The following is a 17,360-nucleotide window of genomic DNA, read 5'->3' as shown; positions in this document are numbered from 1 at the left end:
GTCAGTTACTCATCTTCACAGGCTGTCACTCTCTTCAACAAACTTTCCCTCAATGTTTCTTTTTTTTTTTTTTTAACTCATGAGTCTTTCAGAGTAAGATTTCTAAAGCCTAAAGAGAATGAAAATGTCTTCTACTCCCTTGTTAACTGTGCAACAGTCCTCCCCGCCTGCAAACAGCAGGAGATATTTTTAGGATTGAAACAATGACCTCACTTTCCTAAGAATGTAGCTTCAGCTGTTTTGATTGTGGGCAGGTCAGGAATGTCTCAAATTCATACACAAGCTCATGATGATAAATTCTACATAAACAAACATGGTCTTTCAACAGAGACTGCTATATTTAAGATAAATATATATATATATATATATATTTTTTAATGGACTTCCAACAGCCAGAAATATAAACCTGATAATCTGTCTTTTGGGTAAAAGCATTCCACAAAACCTTTGGAGCTACAATTGTTTTAAAAATAGGATAATGGGAGGGAAAAAATGGGTGACATTGTCCAAAAAGAAAAGTGCTCTTTACTTGACTTATGTAACTGTAACCCCTCTGTATATCACCTTCATAAGAATAAAAACTTTTTAAAAATAGGGAAGTGAAAATTATATGCAATGGCTTGTTCTAGTTTCAAATAACTTGAAACCATATACAAAAGTTTAAAACATAAAAAATGGGAACAGAAAGGCAAGTATGCCAAACTAAGAACTTACAGCTATTAAAATGATCGTACTTATACAGATTCTACAGGAAATTGCTTTAAAAATTGGAAGACAAAGTACAGGAAACTTGATGAGAGCAGTTAAAATTAGATTTTCTTGGAAGAGGAAGAGATGAATAGAGACAAAATTATTAATAAAAACTGGAAGGAGTATGAGAGGCCAAGCAAAAATCTTATTTTGTTGTTGTTCCTGTCTGGGTTTTAAAGACAGGTCTTACCATGTACTCATGTTGACCCCCAACTCATTACGTACAAGCCCAGGCTGCCTAGAACTCGCGATCCTCCTCCTGCCCCAGTTTCCCAAGTACTGGATTATAGAAATTATGTCACCATGCTCAGATTTAGATTATCATTTTCTACGACCTATTTCATTTACCCTTCCTTGAAGAGAAATTAATAAAAGTCAACTTTGGTAAATAAGACGTTTAAACAAGTGTTTTATCATAAAGTTTTAATTATGGTTCAGAAAAAATTGAGTGAATAGCTTTCTCTGAAAAAATATATTGACTCTGTGTGGACTGCAGTTACTTGGGGGAAGGATGGGACTGCTGGTAAGTTAATTACCCTGTTTTCTAGTCTGCAAATGACAAAGTCCCAATTCCAGTCTGATTATAAAGATATATGTGCCCAAATGGCTGAGAATAAATATAAAACAAGAAAGGCAAAAGCTGTATAGCTAAGGGCATGCAACAGGCTCTAAGAGAAAATCTCAGAAATACCGAGAGTGGTAATAAGGAGCATTGGTTGGAATTTGAAGTTCTTTTCAGTCATCTTTGTCTTTTGCTCCATGCTTGAGGATGCGCGTGAACTCGATGTAATTGAAATTGCCCTTTTTGTCAATAGGGGCTTCTCGGTATAGCTCATCCACTTCCTCATCTGTGAAGCGATCGCCCATGGTGGTCAGCAGCTCCCGCAGGTAATCCTCCTGGATGGTGCCTAGAGAATGAAGAAATGAGGATCAGAACACATCTACTGAGAGTTAGCTACAACAAGCACATACACTTGACTGCACATTCTCTACATTAAGAAACTATACACATGATAATACATAAAATATGGAGTCTCCAGCCACTGTAGACAACTTCAGCACAGGTTTAGAAAAATGGCCAGTTGCTTAGTAGCTATTGTATTACTCTACTGTCACTCGGCTTCCTTATCTTCTGATCTCTTGATGGCAGAGCCTAGACCTACCCTTAAAGTTATAAAGTATGAGCCAGGCACCTAAGCTTTATAATTCCTATTATATAAGGAAATAACCGTTAATCACCATATTAAAATGAATACCACATCAAAAAGTAAAATAACAGTGAAATCAATACCCTATCATAAATGTAACAAAGTACTACAGCAGAAAGAATCATGGGGGCCCCTTTTAACAAGCTATGCTATTTCATTTACCTCTGACTTTTGTTTTGTTGTACTTTTTTTTAAGGTAAACAGGGTTGCTATGTAGTTCCAGCTGGCCACAAACGTGTGACCTCCAGTGTCAATGTGGAATTACAGGCATATACTATCACAGCTGGTTACATTGAGCTTAATGTTTACAAACCCAACATATATGGCATCAAGCATGCTAGCAGCTGCAAACGTGTAATAGTTGAGCATTAATGTATCACCGACATGGTGATGGGAAATGGGTCTGTGCAGTGATGAAACAATTGTTCTGCTTTTTATCGAGTTTTTGCTACCAAGGTGGTCTTGAGCAACCTGCCTGCCCAAAGACTACACCTATTTATACATATAAAAAAAGTAAACAAATGTATACTGGGTGCTGGTGGCTCGTGCCTGTCTGTAATCCTAGCTATTCAGGAGGCTGAGATCAGAGGATCGCAGATCGAAGCCAGGCTGAGCAGGAAAGAAAATCTGTGCCTGACTCGTTTAGTTTTAATCTCTTCTTTTAAAAAAGTAACACTTGAGCTGGTGCTGGTAGTTCACACCTGTAAAGTAGCTAGTTATTCAGGAGGCTGAGATCTGAGGATCAAGGTTCAAAACCAGCCTGGGACCAAAAGTCCATGAGATTCTCATCTCTATTTAACCACCAAAAAGCTGGAAGTGAAGCTATGGCCCAACTGACAGAGTGCTATCCTTGAGCAAAAACAAAACAAACCCAGAGACAGTGCTTAGGCCCAGAATTCAAGCTCCAGCACTCTAGGACTGACAAAAAAAAAAAAGGAATACCTGGCTGAGTATGGTAGTTTACACTTATAATCCCAGATACTTGGGGGAACTGTGATTCAAGATACCCTGTGACAAAATTTAGTGAGAACTCCATCTCAACAAAAAGGCTGTGATGGTTCACACTGGTCACCCCAGTTACGTTGGGAGGCCTAAATGGGAGGAACAATGTCAAGACTGGCCCAAACCAGAGATGCTACCTGAAAAAATAACTACAGCAAAAAGGGCTTGAGGCATGGTTCAAGTAGTAAAGTACCTGTTTAGGATGAACAAGGCCCTCAAATCAACTCAAGTACCAAACACAAAAAGGTATTACCTGCTCACAGTAAAAATTCAAGCAATATAGAAATGTTTTTGTTGGGGAAAGAGAATTAGTATGTCTCCCTCAATTTTTTTCTACTGCACCATTTCCAAAAATAACTTGTGATTTGGTTTTGGTTTTTTGAAGTGATAAGGACTGCACCCAGGGCCTTGAACCTGTTACTCTATTACTGAACTCCATCCATTCTTTGGCTTTTCTTTTGGAGGTAAGATATTGCTACGCCCACCTCAAATTCTCAAATCCTTCTGCCTCAGTCTCCTAAGTGCCGGGATTGTTGGCATGCTCCACGATGCCCCCACCCCGACTACATTTGTTTCTGTGAGTGAATTCAGGTATATGTCATTTCCTTATTTAACCCTCACAGCAACCTCATGAGGTAAGTAGTGTTATTGCCTACTTCACAAATAAGAAAGCGTAACTTAGGGAAATTCCACAGCTATTATGCAGCAGAAGAGAGATGTAAAACCAGGTAGCTCGATTCCAGAGCCTAGGCTCGGTTTGATTTAAACTAGAGATTAGATAGATTTAAATCATTTCAGAGTTGAAGGATACAGGCTAAGCAATCACAGGGTTGTACTGGTGCCAGCCCACAATGAGAAACTCTTTATTCAGGATTGCTCTGGAAAAAGTTACCCGTTTAACAAGTATTTACCTTGTGGAGCTAACCTTCTAGTAAAGGCTAAGTTTCCTAAAGAGGCTTCACATGTAACCTATGAAACTGTGTGAGCTACTGTAGACATTGAGGTGAAGGATGAACAGGCCAAACAAAAACCCTGCCCATTACATTTTAAATCAATGTGTATTTAGTTACCATAACTAAAAAACTAAGTCACTTTTGTAATGAAAGGCTACCTCTGACTTACCAGTTGCTTCCTCATCAAAGCAAGCGAAAGCATTTCTGATGACATCCTCGGGGTCTGTGCCATTTAACTTCTCACCAAACATGGTGAGGAACATGGTGAAGTTGATGGGGCCTGGGGCCTCATTCATCATGGCGTCCAGATATTCATCAGTTGGGTTTTTCCCTAAACATACAAAATCATAATTAGATTACTTTATAAAATATATCAACTATTAATCATAGTAAACATTTCAGCAAGAACGGTGACCACCTATCTATATAGTTTGCATTTGCCTTCATGATAGCAAAACTGTTTACGGAAATAAAGTCTTCTCAATGAATATAGTCTGTACTAGAAGTTGCAGAGATTCTTAATATTCCATTAGGAGGAATAAAACTCTTTTCATAATCAAGTCTCTCTTCCTCTCTCACGTACACATGCCACAACTCTCAAGAGACTCACAAGGCTGACTCTGTAAAGCCTTAAGACTAAAAAACTAAACATTAAAGCCATTATGGAAATTCTACCCAATATATTAATATTAAATCTGAGCCATACCCAATGAGGCAAGCATATCATGCAAATCTTCCTTGTCAATGAAACCATCTCTGTTCTGGTCAATCATGTTGAAGGCCTCTTTGAACTCTTGGATCTGTGACTGGTCAAACATTGCAAACACATTGGACGTTGCGCGCTGAGGGCGCTTCTTTGTGGTTTTGGTCTTTGCCCTTTTGCTGGACATGGTGATGGTTAAATCCTAATTAAGAAAGAAACACAAGGAAAGCAAAATCAGCATCTAAGATGACTAAAGTTTTAATCAAAACAGCAGTTAATAAAAGTAAACAAAATCAATTTTCCTAATATGTTTGAGTTAATTAGAGGGTAATAGAATCCAAAATGTACCCCACAGAATTAAGGAGATGAGGGAAGGGGCAGGATGGGAGGGATAGGTGAGAATGTTGAAGGGGTGATATTGATTAAGACACATTATATTCATAAGCTGCCTGTTCAACAGCTCCTCTGTACAACTATACTTAAAAGATAATTTAAAAGAAAAGTTAAAAAAAAGCCAATAGTATCACTTGGTAGGAATTTCTTACATAATGGAAACTATAACACAAAGAACCAGACTGAAAAAGAAAATGTACTCATGTTTTCCATTTACTCACTTTGCAATTGTGAATTTTTATAACTGGCCTGCCACTTCAAATTCCAAATTAAAGCCAATATCAAATCAAAGTCCAGCTGAACTTGGACTTGACATTGGTTTATGGACAAGATCATACAACCCCAGGACTGCTATATAGCTTAACAGCTGGTTTAATCAAACACTTAGGTACCTGGGAAACAGTGCTGGTTCTATACTTCAGCTTCAAACAGGACCATCATTCTGTAGCCTAAACTACTGATCCCATATATGGTGGCAAGAAAGGCAAGGAAGGGTTGGGAATATGGCCTAGTGGTAGAGTGCTTGTCTCGCATACATGAACACCTGGGATCGATTCCTCAGCACCACATATATAGAAAAAGCTGAAAGTGGCACTGTGGCTCAAGTGGTAGAGTGCTAGCCTTGAGCAAAAAGAAGCCAGGGACAGTGCTCAGGCCCTGAGTTCAAGCCCCAGGACTGCCCCCCACCACCACCAAAAAAAGAAAGGCAAGGAAGCAGAAAGCTAATGGATGGAACAGATCTTTTCGAATCACTACTGACAGTGTTCTACATTCAACTAGCACCTTTTATTTCACCCTCTCTTCTCAGTTCCAAGTTTTTCAAGAAACATTTTGCTGAAAGTCTGATAGCAAAAAACTAAGCTAATTCATCTCTAATTAAGTTTCAGACACTGTACTCTATCCAGACCAGCCACCTGAGCCACACTAAATCACTTGATATAACTAAGACCTCTACACGGAAATTGGAGCAGTTATCTCCCTAATGACCAAGATGCATTATGTTTATAAATTGATTTGTTCAATTAAAGCCCCTTTGTGCAACTTAAAATAATAACAAATAAATAAGTGAATGAAATTGGAGCAATTTAAATAGTTTTAGAGAATATCTTAAGAAATACAAAAACTATCTTTGCTCTCTAACAACCTAAATTTATCCCAGTAGAGTATATGTTAAAAAGTATGTCCAATAGTACATAGAATTAGGACATTTTTCTTCAATACACCATTTTTAAAACACTACACAAACATGTTAAAACATATTAAAAATCCAATTATCACCCAATAAAATTCTACCGTACCATCCTTCAGAGTTGGGAGTAGAGATGGTAGTCAGCAAACTTCCTGATGAGCAAGACTGAGGCACTGTACTGAGTTATATTCTTCTGAGGTGGTCTAAAATAGGCACTACTGATTTCATTCTGACCAGGATAACAGTTTTAAAGCTTACGTCCTAAAAACAACATTTAGCTATGATGTGGCAAAACACTATGCCCTTGTTCTAAAAATAAATCTGTGGACTGCAAAGAATGAAATGCTACCTAGAGCTCAGCATTCAAAGTCACCCTTAGAGTATGTCTTTGAGTTTTAAAAGTTTTTCTTACATTCTTTCCTTGATTATCCCACGCCACACAGATTAAACTCAATTATGGAAATAACTAGGAAAAGTTCGATTCACATTATTTTTAGCTAAGTCTGTTTTCACATTTTAGCAGGAAATTCCAGAAAGAGTAGTCACAAATTCCAGCCAATCCAATATAGAGCACTCTTCAACAATACAGGGGAATGTCGTTAGAAAATACATTATACATGGCACAAGAATTACATACCACTCCCAAATTTTCTGCTTATTTTAACCATCCTTTAGGAGACTGCTTTTCATCATCTATGTGAGTTGTGAATGAATAGTTTCCTCCTGTAATCCTTTTGTGGGGGGGCTCTTCACCTCATTAAACTATGCAAAGTTCTATTTTCCCTTTCAACATGTTTAAAAAACTACAAGGAATATATTATGCCCATCTCTTAAACATACTTAAGGACTCAGGTATGCAGTTGACACCCAATGAGGGGCACATATTTTTGCCAGTCCATTTAATATCTGGGCCACAGTACATCTTTAAAAATAGTCTTGTTCTGTATGACACCATTGTCTTCCCCTAATGATGCAGCAATGTCAGTTATTTTAAGAACAAAGAAACTGGTGAGAATAGTTAGCCAAATAGTTGACATACAAATTCTCTATAAAATTTCAAGTACAAGTTCTGGTGGAAGCTTTAGGAATATTTTAAAATTTAGTTTATAATATATGTATGTAGTTTTAATTTTTATATATTTCCTCTTCTTTTAATCAGGCATTTGTAATGCATCATAAAACTGCGCAAAAGCTTGCCTTTGCTTTTTGTCAGCACCAAGGAGTCTTACACAGAACTTTGGACCACTCATCCTGTCAACATTATAATGAGCAGTTATTACACTAATGTGTATCAAATGTTATTAGCATTGACTACTAGGTAAAAGTTAAAGGTGATTCATGTAGGTGAAGCTTCAAGAAGCTTAAAATATAGTTGGAGAGGCAACTAAGAAGAAATGTGATAGATTCAACTTATGAAATCAACCAATAGTTTACAGTAATTTTCATTCTAGAGGTATGATTCTAGTTTAAAAAGTGAGAATAAGAAATAAATGAGGTGGCCATGATTATCAAATACCTTGGATTAAGAATGAACTTTTTAGATTTCTAAAAGATTTGGTGGGCAATAAAATCCCATTTGGGAGCTGCAAAAATATCTCAGAATATAGATGCCAGTCTTGATTCTAACACTTAAGGTACTTAATTCTATCAAAAACAGGCAGTATAACATTGATCAAATTACTACCTGGGGCTTAGCTTTTTCATGACTGGATTTTAATTTATGAGGTCATCTCCTACCAGAAACTTGAAGCTGTACAGCAGCAGTAAGTTTACCTTTTCAATCAGTTGTTCCAAAACAAGGAAACTGATCTTCTTTTTCCTACCAAACTAAAATGTATGAGTAGGATAAGAAGGGATAGAGGGAATCAAGTCAGGAACAGTGCTACAGTGTCATGGAGATCATCCTTGACATTAGCATTGTCTTCTTTGCTTTGATTCTAGTTCACTATTTTACTATGCCTTTAACAAGTGAGGCTGAAACTCAGCAAATAACAAGCCTTCTGGGAGTGAGCATTCTGCCAGTGTGCAGCTCTTGTATCAGTTTGAAAAGTTAGGACAAATTAAAACTGAAAATATTTCATCACAGTGCCTGTAATCCTAGATACTTGGGGGTGGGGGAGGAGGTAAGGTTGTTGAACTCAGCTTAATCTTTTCTCAGCAAGAGCTAGATGCAGCGGCCCCATCTGTACTGGGAAGCCTAACATAAGTGGATCGCACCCAAGGCTCTAGAGCTTGCCTAGCAAGCTTTAGGAAGTCAAATCCAGGACCACCAAAGGGAAAAAAAAAGCCATATATCAGTGTAAACATTCTCTATTTAGAGTCAATGGGAAGATCATCCGAGAGTTCATTATTAAGAATCCTCACTTGTTAAGTTGAACTTATTTTGGAAGCCCCTAACAAGAGACTTTGGTATGAGGGGTATTTCTTGTGTGAAATTTGAAAAGCTGAGACATTTGCAGAGCAGTCTTCCACAGACTGTAAGAATTTCAGAGGCTGGGGTGAAAGATAGGCAATTATGGGTCACCAAGAACATTCAGCTTACAGATGGAAAGAGCAAAACTTTCTTCTGAGTCAGGGAGAATATAGGCAGCAATGCATTTGTAGTTTTGTATTCTTTTTAAATAGTTCACTGAGATAGAATAAATCATTAGAGTTAATACAACAGGAGAGACACAAATGATGTCCAAGGGAGATGTTAAACTACACAGAGATTGGAGAAATAAAAGGCAAAAATCCTGAAAGAGGTCTTCCCCCCAAAGGCAAGCAGAATTTTCAGAACCTTTTGAAATACAGAACTTGTAGGAACTATATGCTATCTAGAGATTTTGAAAAACCAATTAGAACTAACCCATACTAATATATACACCAGATTGCTTTAATTATTTCTTTTTTCTTTGTTTTCCCCCTTTGGTTTATCCCCGGTTGTCATTTTTTTTTTTGGTAACCTGTGTCTTGTATAGAATACCAAGATGGTGAGATATAGGACAGAAGGGTGAAACAATGCAACAGCAATACTCACTAGACACTATGTTGGAAATGAACTTTACCACATGGGGGAGGGAAGGGGGAGGAGAGGGACAGTGGGAGAAAATGAGGAAGGAGGTAACAACTTTGGACACCCATTACCTTACTTTTGTAACTGTACATCACCCTTAGAATAAAATAAAAACATCCTACATTTATAAAGCGGTAATAAATGTAATCTAAAAACTTCTACAGAATACTACAATCCAGACAATTTGGAAAATAAATATCCTAAAATGAAAATTTCCAGCCTAGAACTGCATAGTGTGAGCTCTGTGCCTCATGGCTCAGGCCTGTAACCCTAGCTACTCAGGAAGCTAAGATCTGAGGATCCAGGTTTGAAGCCAGCCCAGACAAGAAAGTCCTTGAGACTTATCTCCCAACTAACCACCAAAAAGCCAGAAGTGGAGTTGTGGCTCACGTGGTAGAGTACTAGATTAGAGCAGTATTAAAAAAAAAAAAAAAAACAGCGCAAAAGCCCTGGGTTCAAGTCTCAATACCAGCATTAAAAATAAAGAACTGTACAGTGTGACCGCACCTAAAGATCTGCTCTGCTTTCCAAATTCCTATCAAAATCTACTCCCATCTAATTAATACACTTTTTTTTCCCCAAGCCGAAGGATTCCCCACCCCCCTTTGGTGTTTAAAGTATATTTTCAACTAGGTTTTTCCGGTCCAACTCAATCAAGTTTTCGTTTCTTACGTAAACTTCCGGTTGCCAGTAGGATTAGTTTCTCAGACGGCGCCACACCCAGAAGTTCTTTCCCAAAGACAATTAGTTGTCAGGCGGGATCGCCGGTAAAATCACGCTTTTTAAAATAAGTTGCCTTTCTGGTTAAGCCTTTCCAAGGGTCTTTCACAAACTACCCCCCACCCCCCGCGTACCAGCAATTAAAAAGAAAACCTCCTTTTTCGCCTTCAGATATAACAATAACTTAGCCCGTTCCAGTTTCAAACACCTCTAAAGAAATGACATCATGCTTTCAGATGCCTACTAAGCTGCTTTAAAAGAACACAAGTCTCAGGAGGCAAGTAGACTTGAACACAAAATCTGCCCGAGGAGACAAAGGATGGAAGCAAACGAAGCCCCGGTGAAAACGCCCCTTGACGGTCGTAAAAGTTCCCATTAGGGAGGGGCGCGGACGGCAGCTCGGGTTCGAGGCGCCTCCTCCCAGCACGCAGCGCCGCGCAGCTGCGGCCACAGCTGCCGCTGGGGGCCTGCAGGGAATCCGGGCTCCAGTTAGGCGCGAACTTCCCCGAATCGGGCAAGTGTACGTTACCAACTAAACATAGCCTGGGTGTCAGCTCCGTGCGGCTCGGGTTTCGCAGGCCCGGCACTCGCCCTGGAGCAGGGCGCCAGCGGCGAAACCACATTTTCCGAGCTGCAAGTCTGGGCGCCAGGGCCAAGTCCGCGGCTGGCGCCTGGGCTCAAAACCCGGGATCTCGCGGCGACACCTGCCCGACCAGGTGCGCTCCCCGCGCCCACGGCTTCCCCGCGAGGCGTCGCTGCCGCGAGGACCGGGATCCAGCCAGCCTCCCCCCGACCACCACTCACCCAGCACAGCCGCGAGAATCCGAACGCCGCTGCGAACCCCGCGCTAACGAAAAAGCACCGCCCTTCTCACCCGGGAACCGCCAAAGAACAACACTTCCGACCTCCGCTCAACAAACCGGAAGGAAGTCGAGTCACCGTTCTCGGGCTAGAGTGGGCCAAACTTATTGGGAGAGCGAGCGAGAGGGAGGCCGCCAGTGCGGCCAGCGGGCACGCTGTTGAACGACTGCAGCAGGGGTAGGAAGTATGAAGCGGGAGGCTTGGCACAGAGGATAACATGAAACCACTGGATGGGACGAGGACTGCGTTTCTGCCTTTTCGTGTACTTCTTCCCGCACTGGAAGTCCTCCCCCCCCCCCAACGTGTGCAGATGGTCGCGTCTGTACGGTGGCTGTTTCTCCCCGCACATTCCAAGGCACGGCGAGGGGGCGGGCTTCCAAGCTCAAGTCCTTTTAGGGAAATCGCGCACAGGGCTGAGGCAACCACGTGACCAGCCCTAGTCCCGCCTTCCTGCGCCGCCACGGGGCCGTAATGCGCTTGCGCAGGGGATGGGGCATGCTTGTGATGCCTTCGTTACTTGAGAGCTGAGTTAACGTGGCATCCGTGCTGTTTTGTTAAGTGTTTGTCCTTCCCTCCTAGACGTCCCAAGGGCCCTCATCCTCATGGCATGGACGGACTTGATGAAGTTGCTTGGCTGATGACTTCCTCTTCCACAGCTTTCTCTAACTTCTAACAAGGGCTTCTTTTCCGAGGAAAACCTCACCAGTTCTACCTCACTCTCACGAGGACTTCCAGCTTGGTGAAAAAAATAAAATAAAATTCTGGGTTTATCTTGCCCAGCGTCCCTTGCCTCGGACGCGGATAACAAAGCGTCCGGTAATAGCGAGATGGAGACCCTTCCCCATTCTATCCAAAAGCTAGTAGGGACCACGGGCTTGGCTGTCCCGACTCTGACATTACCTGTGACCTGAAGGAGGGCGTACTAGCTGACTGTCTAGGTTCTGAAGACAAGCACAGGTCTGAAGTTTGGGGTTTGCTGTAGGGCGTTGGCTTTCCAAGCTGCTTCTCACTTAAATCAGTCTCTTGACATGGAAATTGTTGCTCCAAATACCGCAGAATATTCTTAAGCATTCCTAATATCCAGCTGCTATCTTGAAGGAACTAAACTCACTGGAGGGGAAAAAAAATAGTCCTCATTTTATAAGGTGATTCATTTCCCAGACTTCCTTGATGATAAGAATCACTTAGGAATTCTAGTTTAAAATATAAATCATCAGGCACTTCAAGTCACTGAATCACAGCCAAAGGCAGGTCCTGGGAGCCATGGGTTTAGCCCAAAGTGACTTTTATTGGGGAAGGTTGGGGACAGAGCCAGACCACAGGCTTAAACTCCAGAGGGGTGAGTGAATCCTGGGTTTGCTCTTGGAATTTGAGTTGTCAGGCAGAGCGGTTGCCTGCAGTACATATGGGCTCCACAGGGGGGTGGAATGGCACCACGGACCATGAGCCATCCTGCCCACTTCCTCCAGGCTACGGAAAACCAAACACTTCAGATCGGTAAGGAAATGGACACTCTTTCTAAACTTGAAAGTTGCTTCACCGGGGTCAAGTAACTCCCTTGCTTGTCTTCCTGCCACTCAGGTAGGTCAACACATATTAAGCAACAACTGCACTGCTAAGTATTGTGTTTGGAGCTATGGTTTTCTGCTTTTTTTGAAGTTGAACTGTAGCATCCTCTAGCATGGGGTATAGTAGAATGGAGAGGCAGGAGTGTAGGGAAGAAATGTGGAGCAGGTAACAGAAGTGGAAATACCTGCCTGGGGACTTGTGAAAGCTGGCCCCAGAGGACCACTGAGCTGATTCTAGATGTCAGTAGAGGAGTAAGAGGCATACTAGGCAAAGGCAGCAGCAAACTTTATTGGAGTTGTTCCAAGGATGCCCCTCACTGAAAATTGACGGTGACTGTGTGGTCTGTGTTCATTCAAGTGTTCATTCCACAATTAATACTGATATAGCAAGTTAGCAAACTAATGTGGAAAAGAGGAAGGGAGGGAGAGAGATCTCCTCTTTTTCTGAATAGGCCTCACTCATTGACTTCTTTTAACCTTAATTACTTCTAAAGATGCTATCTCCAAATACAGTCTTATTGGAAGTTAAACTTTGAACATTTGAATTTGGAAAGCAGGGAGTGTTCAGTCTATAATTGATTTTTTTTGTCACCGAATGTTTTTAAATGTCCCAAACCCACTAATTGTGAAATTATGGTCTATTAACACAGTGCTTCTCCACATCAAGGATATGAGTGCTTAATTTTTTACCACTGAAGGAAGATGTGGCAATGTCCAGAGACATTTTGGATTTTCATAGCCAGTGGGCTGCTATTAACATCTAGTGGGTAGAAGTCATATTGCTCCAGTGACAGAGCATAAATCCAAAATGTCAGTAGTGTTAAGATTGAAAAAAAGTCCCCACACACCTGATAATTTAGGAACTCAATATTTATAGAAGTCACTCATTTGGGGGAACTATAAGTACCCAAGGACACTATTTGCTGTTTCTACCTCAGAGCAAGGCATTTGTCTTTTGGAAGTAAAATCTAAAGGAAGAAAAGGAACTGCCAGTTACTATGTGGATATTATGTTACATATTTTATTTCAGTATAACAATTTAGAGTAGCCCTGTGAGGTAGGCATTATTTGAATTTCACAGGTAAACTGAGCCTCAGAATGTGTTAATGATTTCATAGGTTACCCAAATGACACTAGAAGAACAGGATTATAACTTGTGTGTGTGCACTCCTAATATAGTATGTAGTTAGCCAGTGGTGCCAGCACATATTTGGTATGGGCAAATAACCAGTATCTAGTGCATCAAAACCCCATATTTTATTTTACTATACTATGCTCTCTCCTTTGATCCAAGGAAGGAAATTACTTACCTAAACAGCAATAAAAAATGTCACAATTGATTCTTAGCATTTTACAACCTAAGTCAATGACTTTATAGTAATCACTTGCATTTTTTTATTCTATGTAAGAAACTTGAATGCTAAGAGATATGGCTTAAAGTTTTATTTTACATAACTAGAATTAAAATTCTCTATAAATGAAATGGGTATACATTCAAACAGCATTTATACATTAATTAAGAGAAACCCTAGAAGGAGCTCCTTTCTTTTATATGAATAATGATTGTGTAAACCTGTATGAAAATTAAGAGCACCAGAACTACAAGTAGCTTTGAACTATAATCCTCAGGTCTCATCGTCCTGAGTAGCTGAGATTACAGGTGTGAGCTACCAGCATCTGGCCAGTTGGTCTACTCTGACTAGTTAAGCCTAGTATTTGTCAACTTGACTGAATGAAACAAGCTACATTGTCACCCTTTAAATTAATGATCACAGGCAAAAGTGCTCCTTTCTTATTCATGTTTCTCTAGGCCTTGCAAGCTCCTTTTGTGTTTTGGTTATTGTTGGTTTTGCTTTTTTGTCTTACCATGTCTGACCTGGAACTCGCTGTGTCCAGCCTATGGGCTGGACTCAAATTTATGATCTTCCTTCTTCATTTTCCTGAACTGAGTGCCAGAATTACAGACATGAGCCACTATGCCCAATCAATTTTATAATTTATATCTCCTCACAACTCCCACCTTCTATTCCATCTTTTACTCTCAGTTGATTACTTCTAAATCACTTAAGAAATAGTGATTCCCACAGCTTCTACTACTATACCTACCCACTAGCTGATAATCTGTCCTCAGATTTATTGTGTCCTACTTTTCCTGTTAACTAGTGACCGACTATACTTGGCCCTCCATTTTCTTGTTGCTGTCACACCAATAATGCTGCCCTGTCTTTTTTCTTGGATTTTTCTCATCAAACAAGAATGTTGTAATATATTACATATGTCATCAACAGAATAATGCCCCCTTTAAAGATATCTGTATCCTAATTCCTAGAACCTATGAATGTTAGGCTACATAGCCAAGACAAATTAAGGTAGAAATAGAATGATGGTTGATAATGAGCTGAACTTAATTTTTTCTTATTTATTGTCAAAGTGATGTACAGAGTGGTTAGTTTCATACATTAGTCATTGGATACATTTCTTGTACTGTTTGTTACCTCCTCCCTCATTCCCCCCTCCCCCTCCCTTTCCCCTCTTTCCCTCTCCCCTCATGAGTTGTTCAGTTGGTTTACACCAAACAGTTTTGCAAGTATTGCTTTTATAGTCGTTTGTCTTTTTATCCTGTGTATCTCGGTTTTGGTAACCTTAATTTTTTTTAAAGGAAGAATGAGAAGGAACTAGAGGAGGAGAGGAAAAGGATGGGAAAGAGAAGAGAAGAAAAAACTTCTTGGGGCAAAGGAAGTAGAATGAAAAAAAAATGCATTTTAAGAAGGGGTTAAGGGGGAGGAAGATGGAGCCGCCACAGTAGGGAGGCACCTCAACTTGCTCCAACTGAATAGTGAGCTGGGAACTCCATCACCCCAAACCCCCTCAAGAACCCAGCAAACCCAACAACCAGAAGCAACAGAGGAACTCAGGAAATGAAAAAGAACAAAAAAAGAAGAGCCTATAACCTGCATGGAGCTGGAAAATCTCCGGGGTACCCCTCCCCCACCCACTGACCCTGGCCCGAATAGGGCCAGGCTGGGAAAGGGGACCCAGAGCCAGCAAACCAACTTCTGAAAAGTCATGCCAGGAGCGCAGAGTCCAGACGGCAGGAGATCCACAGACCCCAGAACTGAGTGCAAACCGACAGAGACACCAGAGCTGCAGGACTGAATGGCTGGGATCAGATGTAAGCAGCAGGGGAATTGGGCGGTGCAGATGGGGAGACCCGGGGCCACCACCACCAAATGACTGATCGCCGCACCCCAGCACCACAGCCCCGAAAAGCCCACGGCGGCGCAGGACGCTCACACAAAGCAGGACCAGTAAGTTCCCCATTAACCCCCCCATGGGAGATCAGCTCTAGCAGAGACCCAAAACCTACAAAGAAGCTAGAGCTCCCTCCCTCTCCCTCCCTACCCCGAGGGAACAAAGGAGCCAGCCACAAATCAGGCAGCAAAAGGTCCCTACAGACTCTGGGAGGACACAGGAGCTATCAGGGGTGGAGCAGCGCCAAGGCAGCAGAGGAGCCTGAGCTGGGCTGCACCGGCCCCGCCCCCTCCACAACAGGGGCCCAGGGACCAGTGGGCATTGGAAGCCCCGCCTGAGGTGCCTGGTCCTCACAGACTTTTTGAACAGCAGTCACAGGCTCACTGGGCCCAAACACATGCCCCCCCTCACAGCTGAGGCACAGAGTCTGTCAGCACCAACCCGCGCCTGGACACTTGACCCAGCTGGGGCTCATGCATACCGCCCCCCACAGCAAACTCGCGAGAGAGCAAAAGCACCCTCCAACAGCTCGGGGCAGCACACCCCCAGAGGAAGCACTAGAGTGCACGTGCACGCACCCCCCCCCCCCCCCCGCGAGGGCCAGTGTGGGCCAGCGTGCTAGCCCTCCAGCAAGAGGACCTCCTGCCCAAACCTCTGCAGGAGCTTTGCATAGGTGGGCAGGGCCCCGAGCAGCAGCACCTGCTCTGGTAGGCGCATTTCACACAGGTGGACAGGGCCCCCCAGCGGCAGCGCCTGCTCTGGTAGGTGCACTTCGCACAGGTGGGCAGGGCCCCTCTGCGGCAGCGCCTGCTCTGCTAGGCACATCTCGCACAGGTGGGTGGGCCGCCCCTCAACAACCTGGAGCAACCCACACAGGTGTGCAAACTGCCTCTCAGCGGCAAATCTTAATCTGAGAGGTGAGCTCCTCTGACCAAGGTACCGAGTGGAAAAAAGAACCAAAGAAGAGAAAAGCCTCCGTGCGACGCTGAATCAGCGACCCGCAAACCCCCACTAGGGGCACGCTAGGGTCAGCACAACAGAGCGGCAGGTCACTATCCCATACAGAAAGACACAGAACCTACCCACCCCCAAGTGCAGTGAGGGTGACTGCCCCAGCAACAACCAAGACGGTCACGCTCACCCATTGGGCAGTAAGATTCAACAGCCAAACTCAAACCCAGAGCCAGGACACAAACAAGTCTCCTACTGACGGACCAGCGGGAACCAGCACAAAGCCAACCCAAGAAAACCACCTACAGATGCCCAGATGTGCAAATCACAAATATTGCAAACTACGTGAAAGGGAAAGCCAACTCACCAGCTCCAAAAAGCAGTACGACCGAAGAGGAGATGGAGAATAAAAAAGGAACCGAAGCTACAATAGCAGAAATGATGGAAAGCCTCAGGAACGCAATCACAAAACAATTCCAGGAGTTTAGAATGGAAGTCTTGAAGGACCTTCAGGAAACCAAGAAAGAAATGGAAGCAAAAACGGATACAGTGCAAACCTCCATTAAAGAAGACCTTAACGTCCTGAGAAGCGAAATGCACGAAAAAATAGATTTAAAATACAACTCTTTAAAGGAAGAAATTTCCACAATCAGAGCTGATCTGGCAACCATAAATAGCTCCCTGACATCCATAAACTCCACACTTGAATCCAGAGCACAAAGAATTGACCATATTGAAGCCAGAATCTCTCTCTT

The 17,360-nt window shown here is 42.3% G+C and overlaps 2 protein-coding genes across 2 annotated transcripts in view; one reads left to right on the top strand and one right to left on the bottom strand.

The window, feature by feature from the left end:
• Window positions 1–1,156: 1,156 nt before the first annotated feature.
• Window positions 1,157–10,937, bottom strand: LOC125364186 (myosin regulatory light polypeptide 9). Its single transcript, XM_048363647.1, has 4 exons — window positions 10,778–10,937; window positions 4,620–4,818; window positions 4,083–4,244; window positions 1,157–1,658 (listed from the first exon to the last, which is right to left on the bottom strand). The coding sequence occupies exons 2-4, from the start codon at window positions 4,801–4,803 to the stop codon at window positions 1,486–1,488; spliced, it is 519 nt and encodes a 172-aa protein (XP_048219604.1). The 5' UTR covers window positions 4,804–4,818; window positions 10,778–10,937; the 3' UTR covers window positions 1,157–1,485.
• A 1,035-nt stretch (window positions 10,938–11,972) lies between these two features.
• The window catches only part of Myom1 (myomesin 1), a 158,733-nt gene continuing 153,345 nt past the window's right edge, over window positions 11,973–17,360 (top strand). Inside the window, exon 1 of the mRNA XM_048363644.1 lies at window positions 11,973–12,378. Coding sequence (XP_048219601.1) covers window positions 12,262–12,378 — 117 coding nt within the window. The 5' untranslated portion in view covers window positions 11,973–12,261. The remainder of the gene's footprint in view (window positions 12,379–17,360) is intronic.

The sequence above is a fragment of the Perognathus longimembris genome, chromosome 15, assembly GCF_023159225.1.
Source record: "Perognathus longimembris pacificus isolate PPM17 chromosome 15, ASM2315922v1, whole genome shotgun sequence".
In the NCBI taxonomy this organism is placed as follows: domain Eukaryota; kingdom Metazoa; phylum Chordata; class Mammalia; order Rodentia; family Heteromyidae; genus Perognathus; species Perognathus longimembris.
This window is presented reverse-complemented; position numbering and strand designations above follow the sequence as displayed.

Coding starts and splice junctions, on each gene's coding strand:
- LOC125364186 (XM_048363647.1), bottom strand. CDS start 4,803: ATGTCCAGCAAAAGGGCAAAGACCAAAACCACAAAGAAGCGCCCTCAG. Junction 4,245..4,619: donor TGATATGCTTGCCTCATTGG/GTATGGCTCAGA, acceptor TTGTATGTTTAG/GGAAAAACCCAACTGATGAA. Junction 1,659..4,082: donor CTTTGATGAGGAAGCAACTG/GTAAGTCAGAGG, acceptor TTCATTCTCTAG/GCACCATCCAGGAGGATTAC.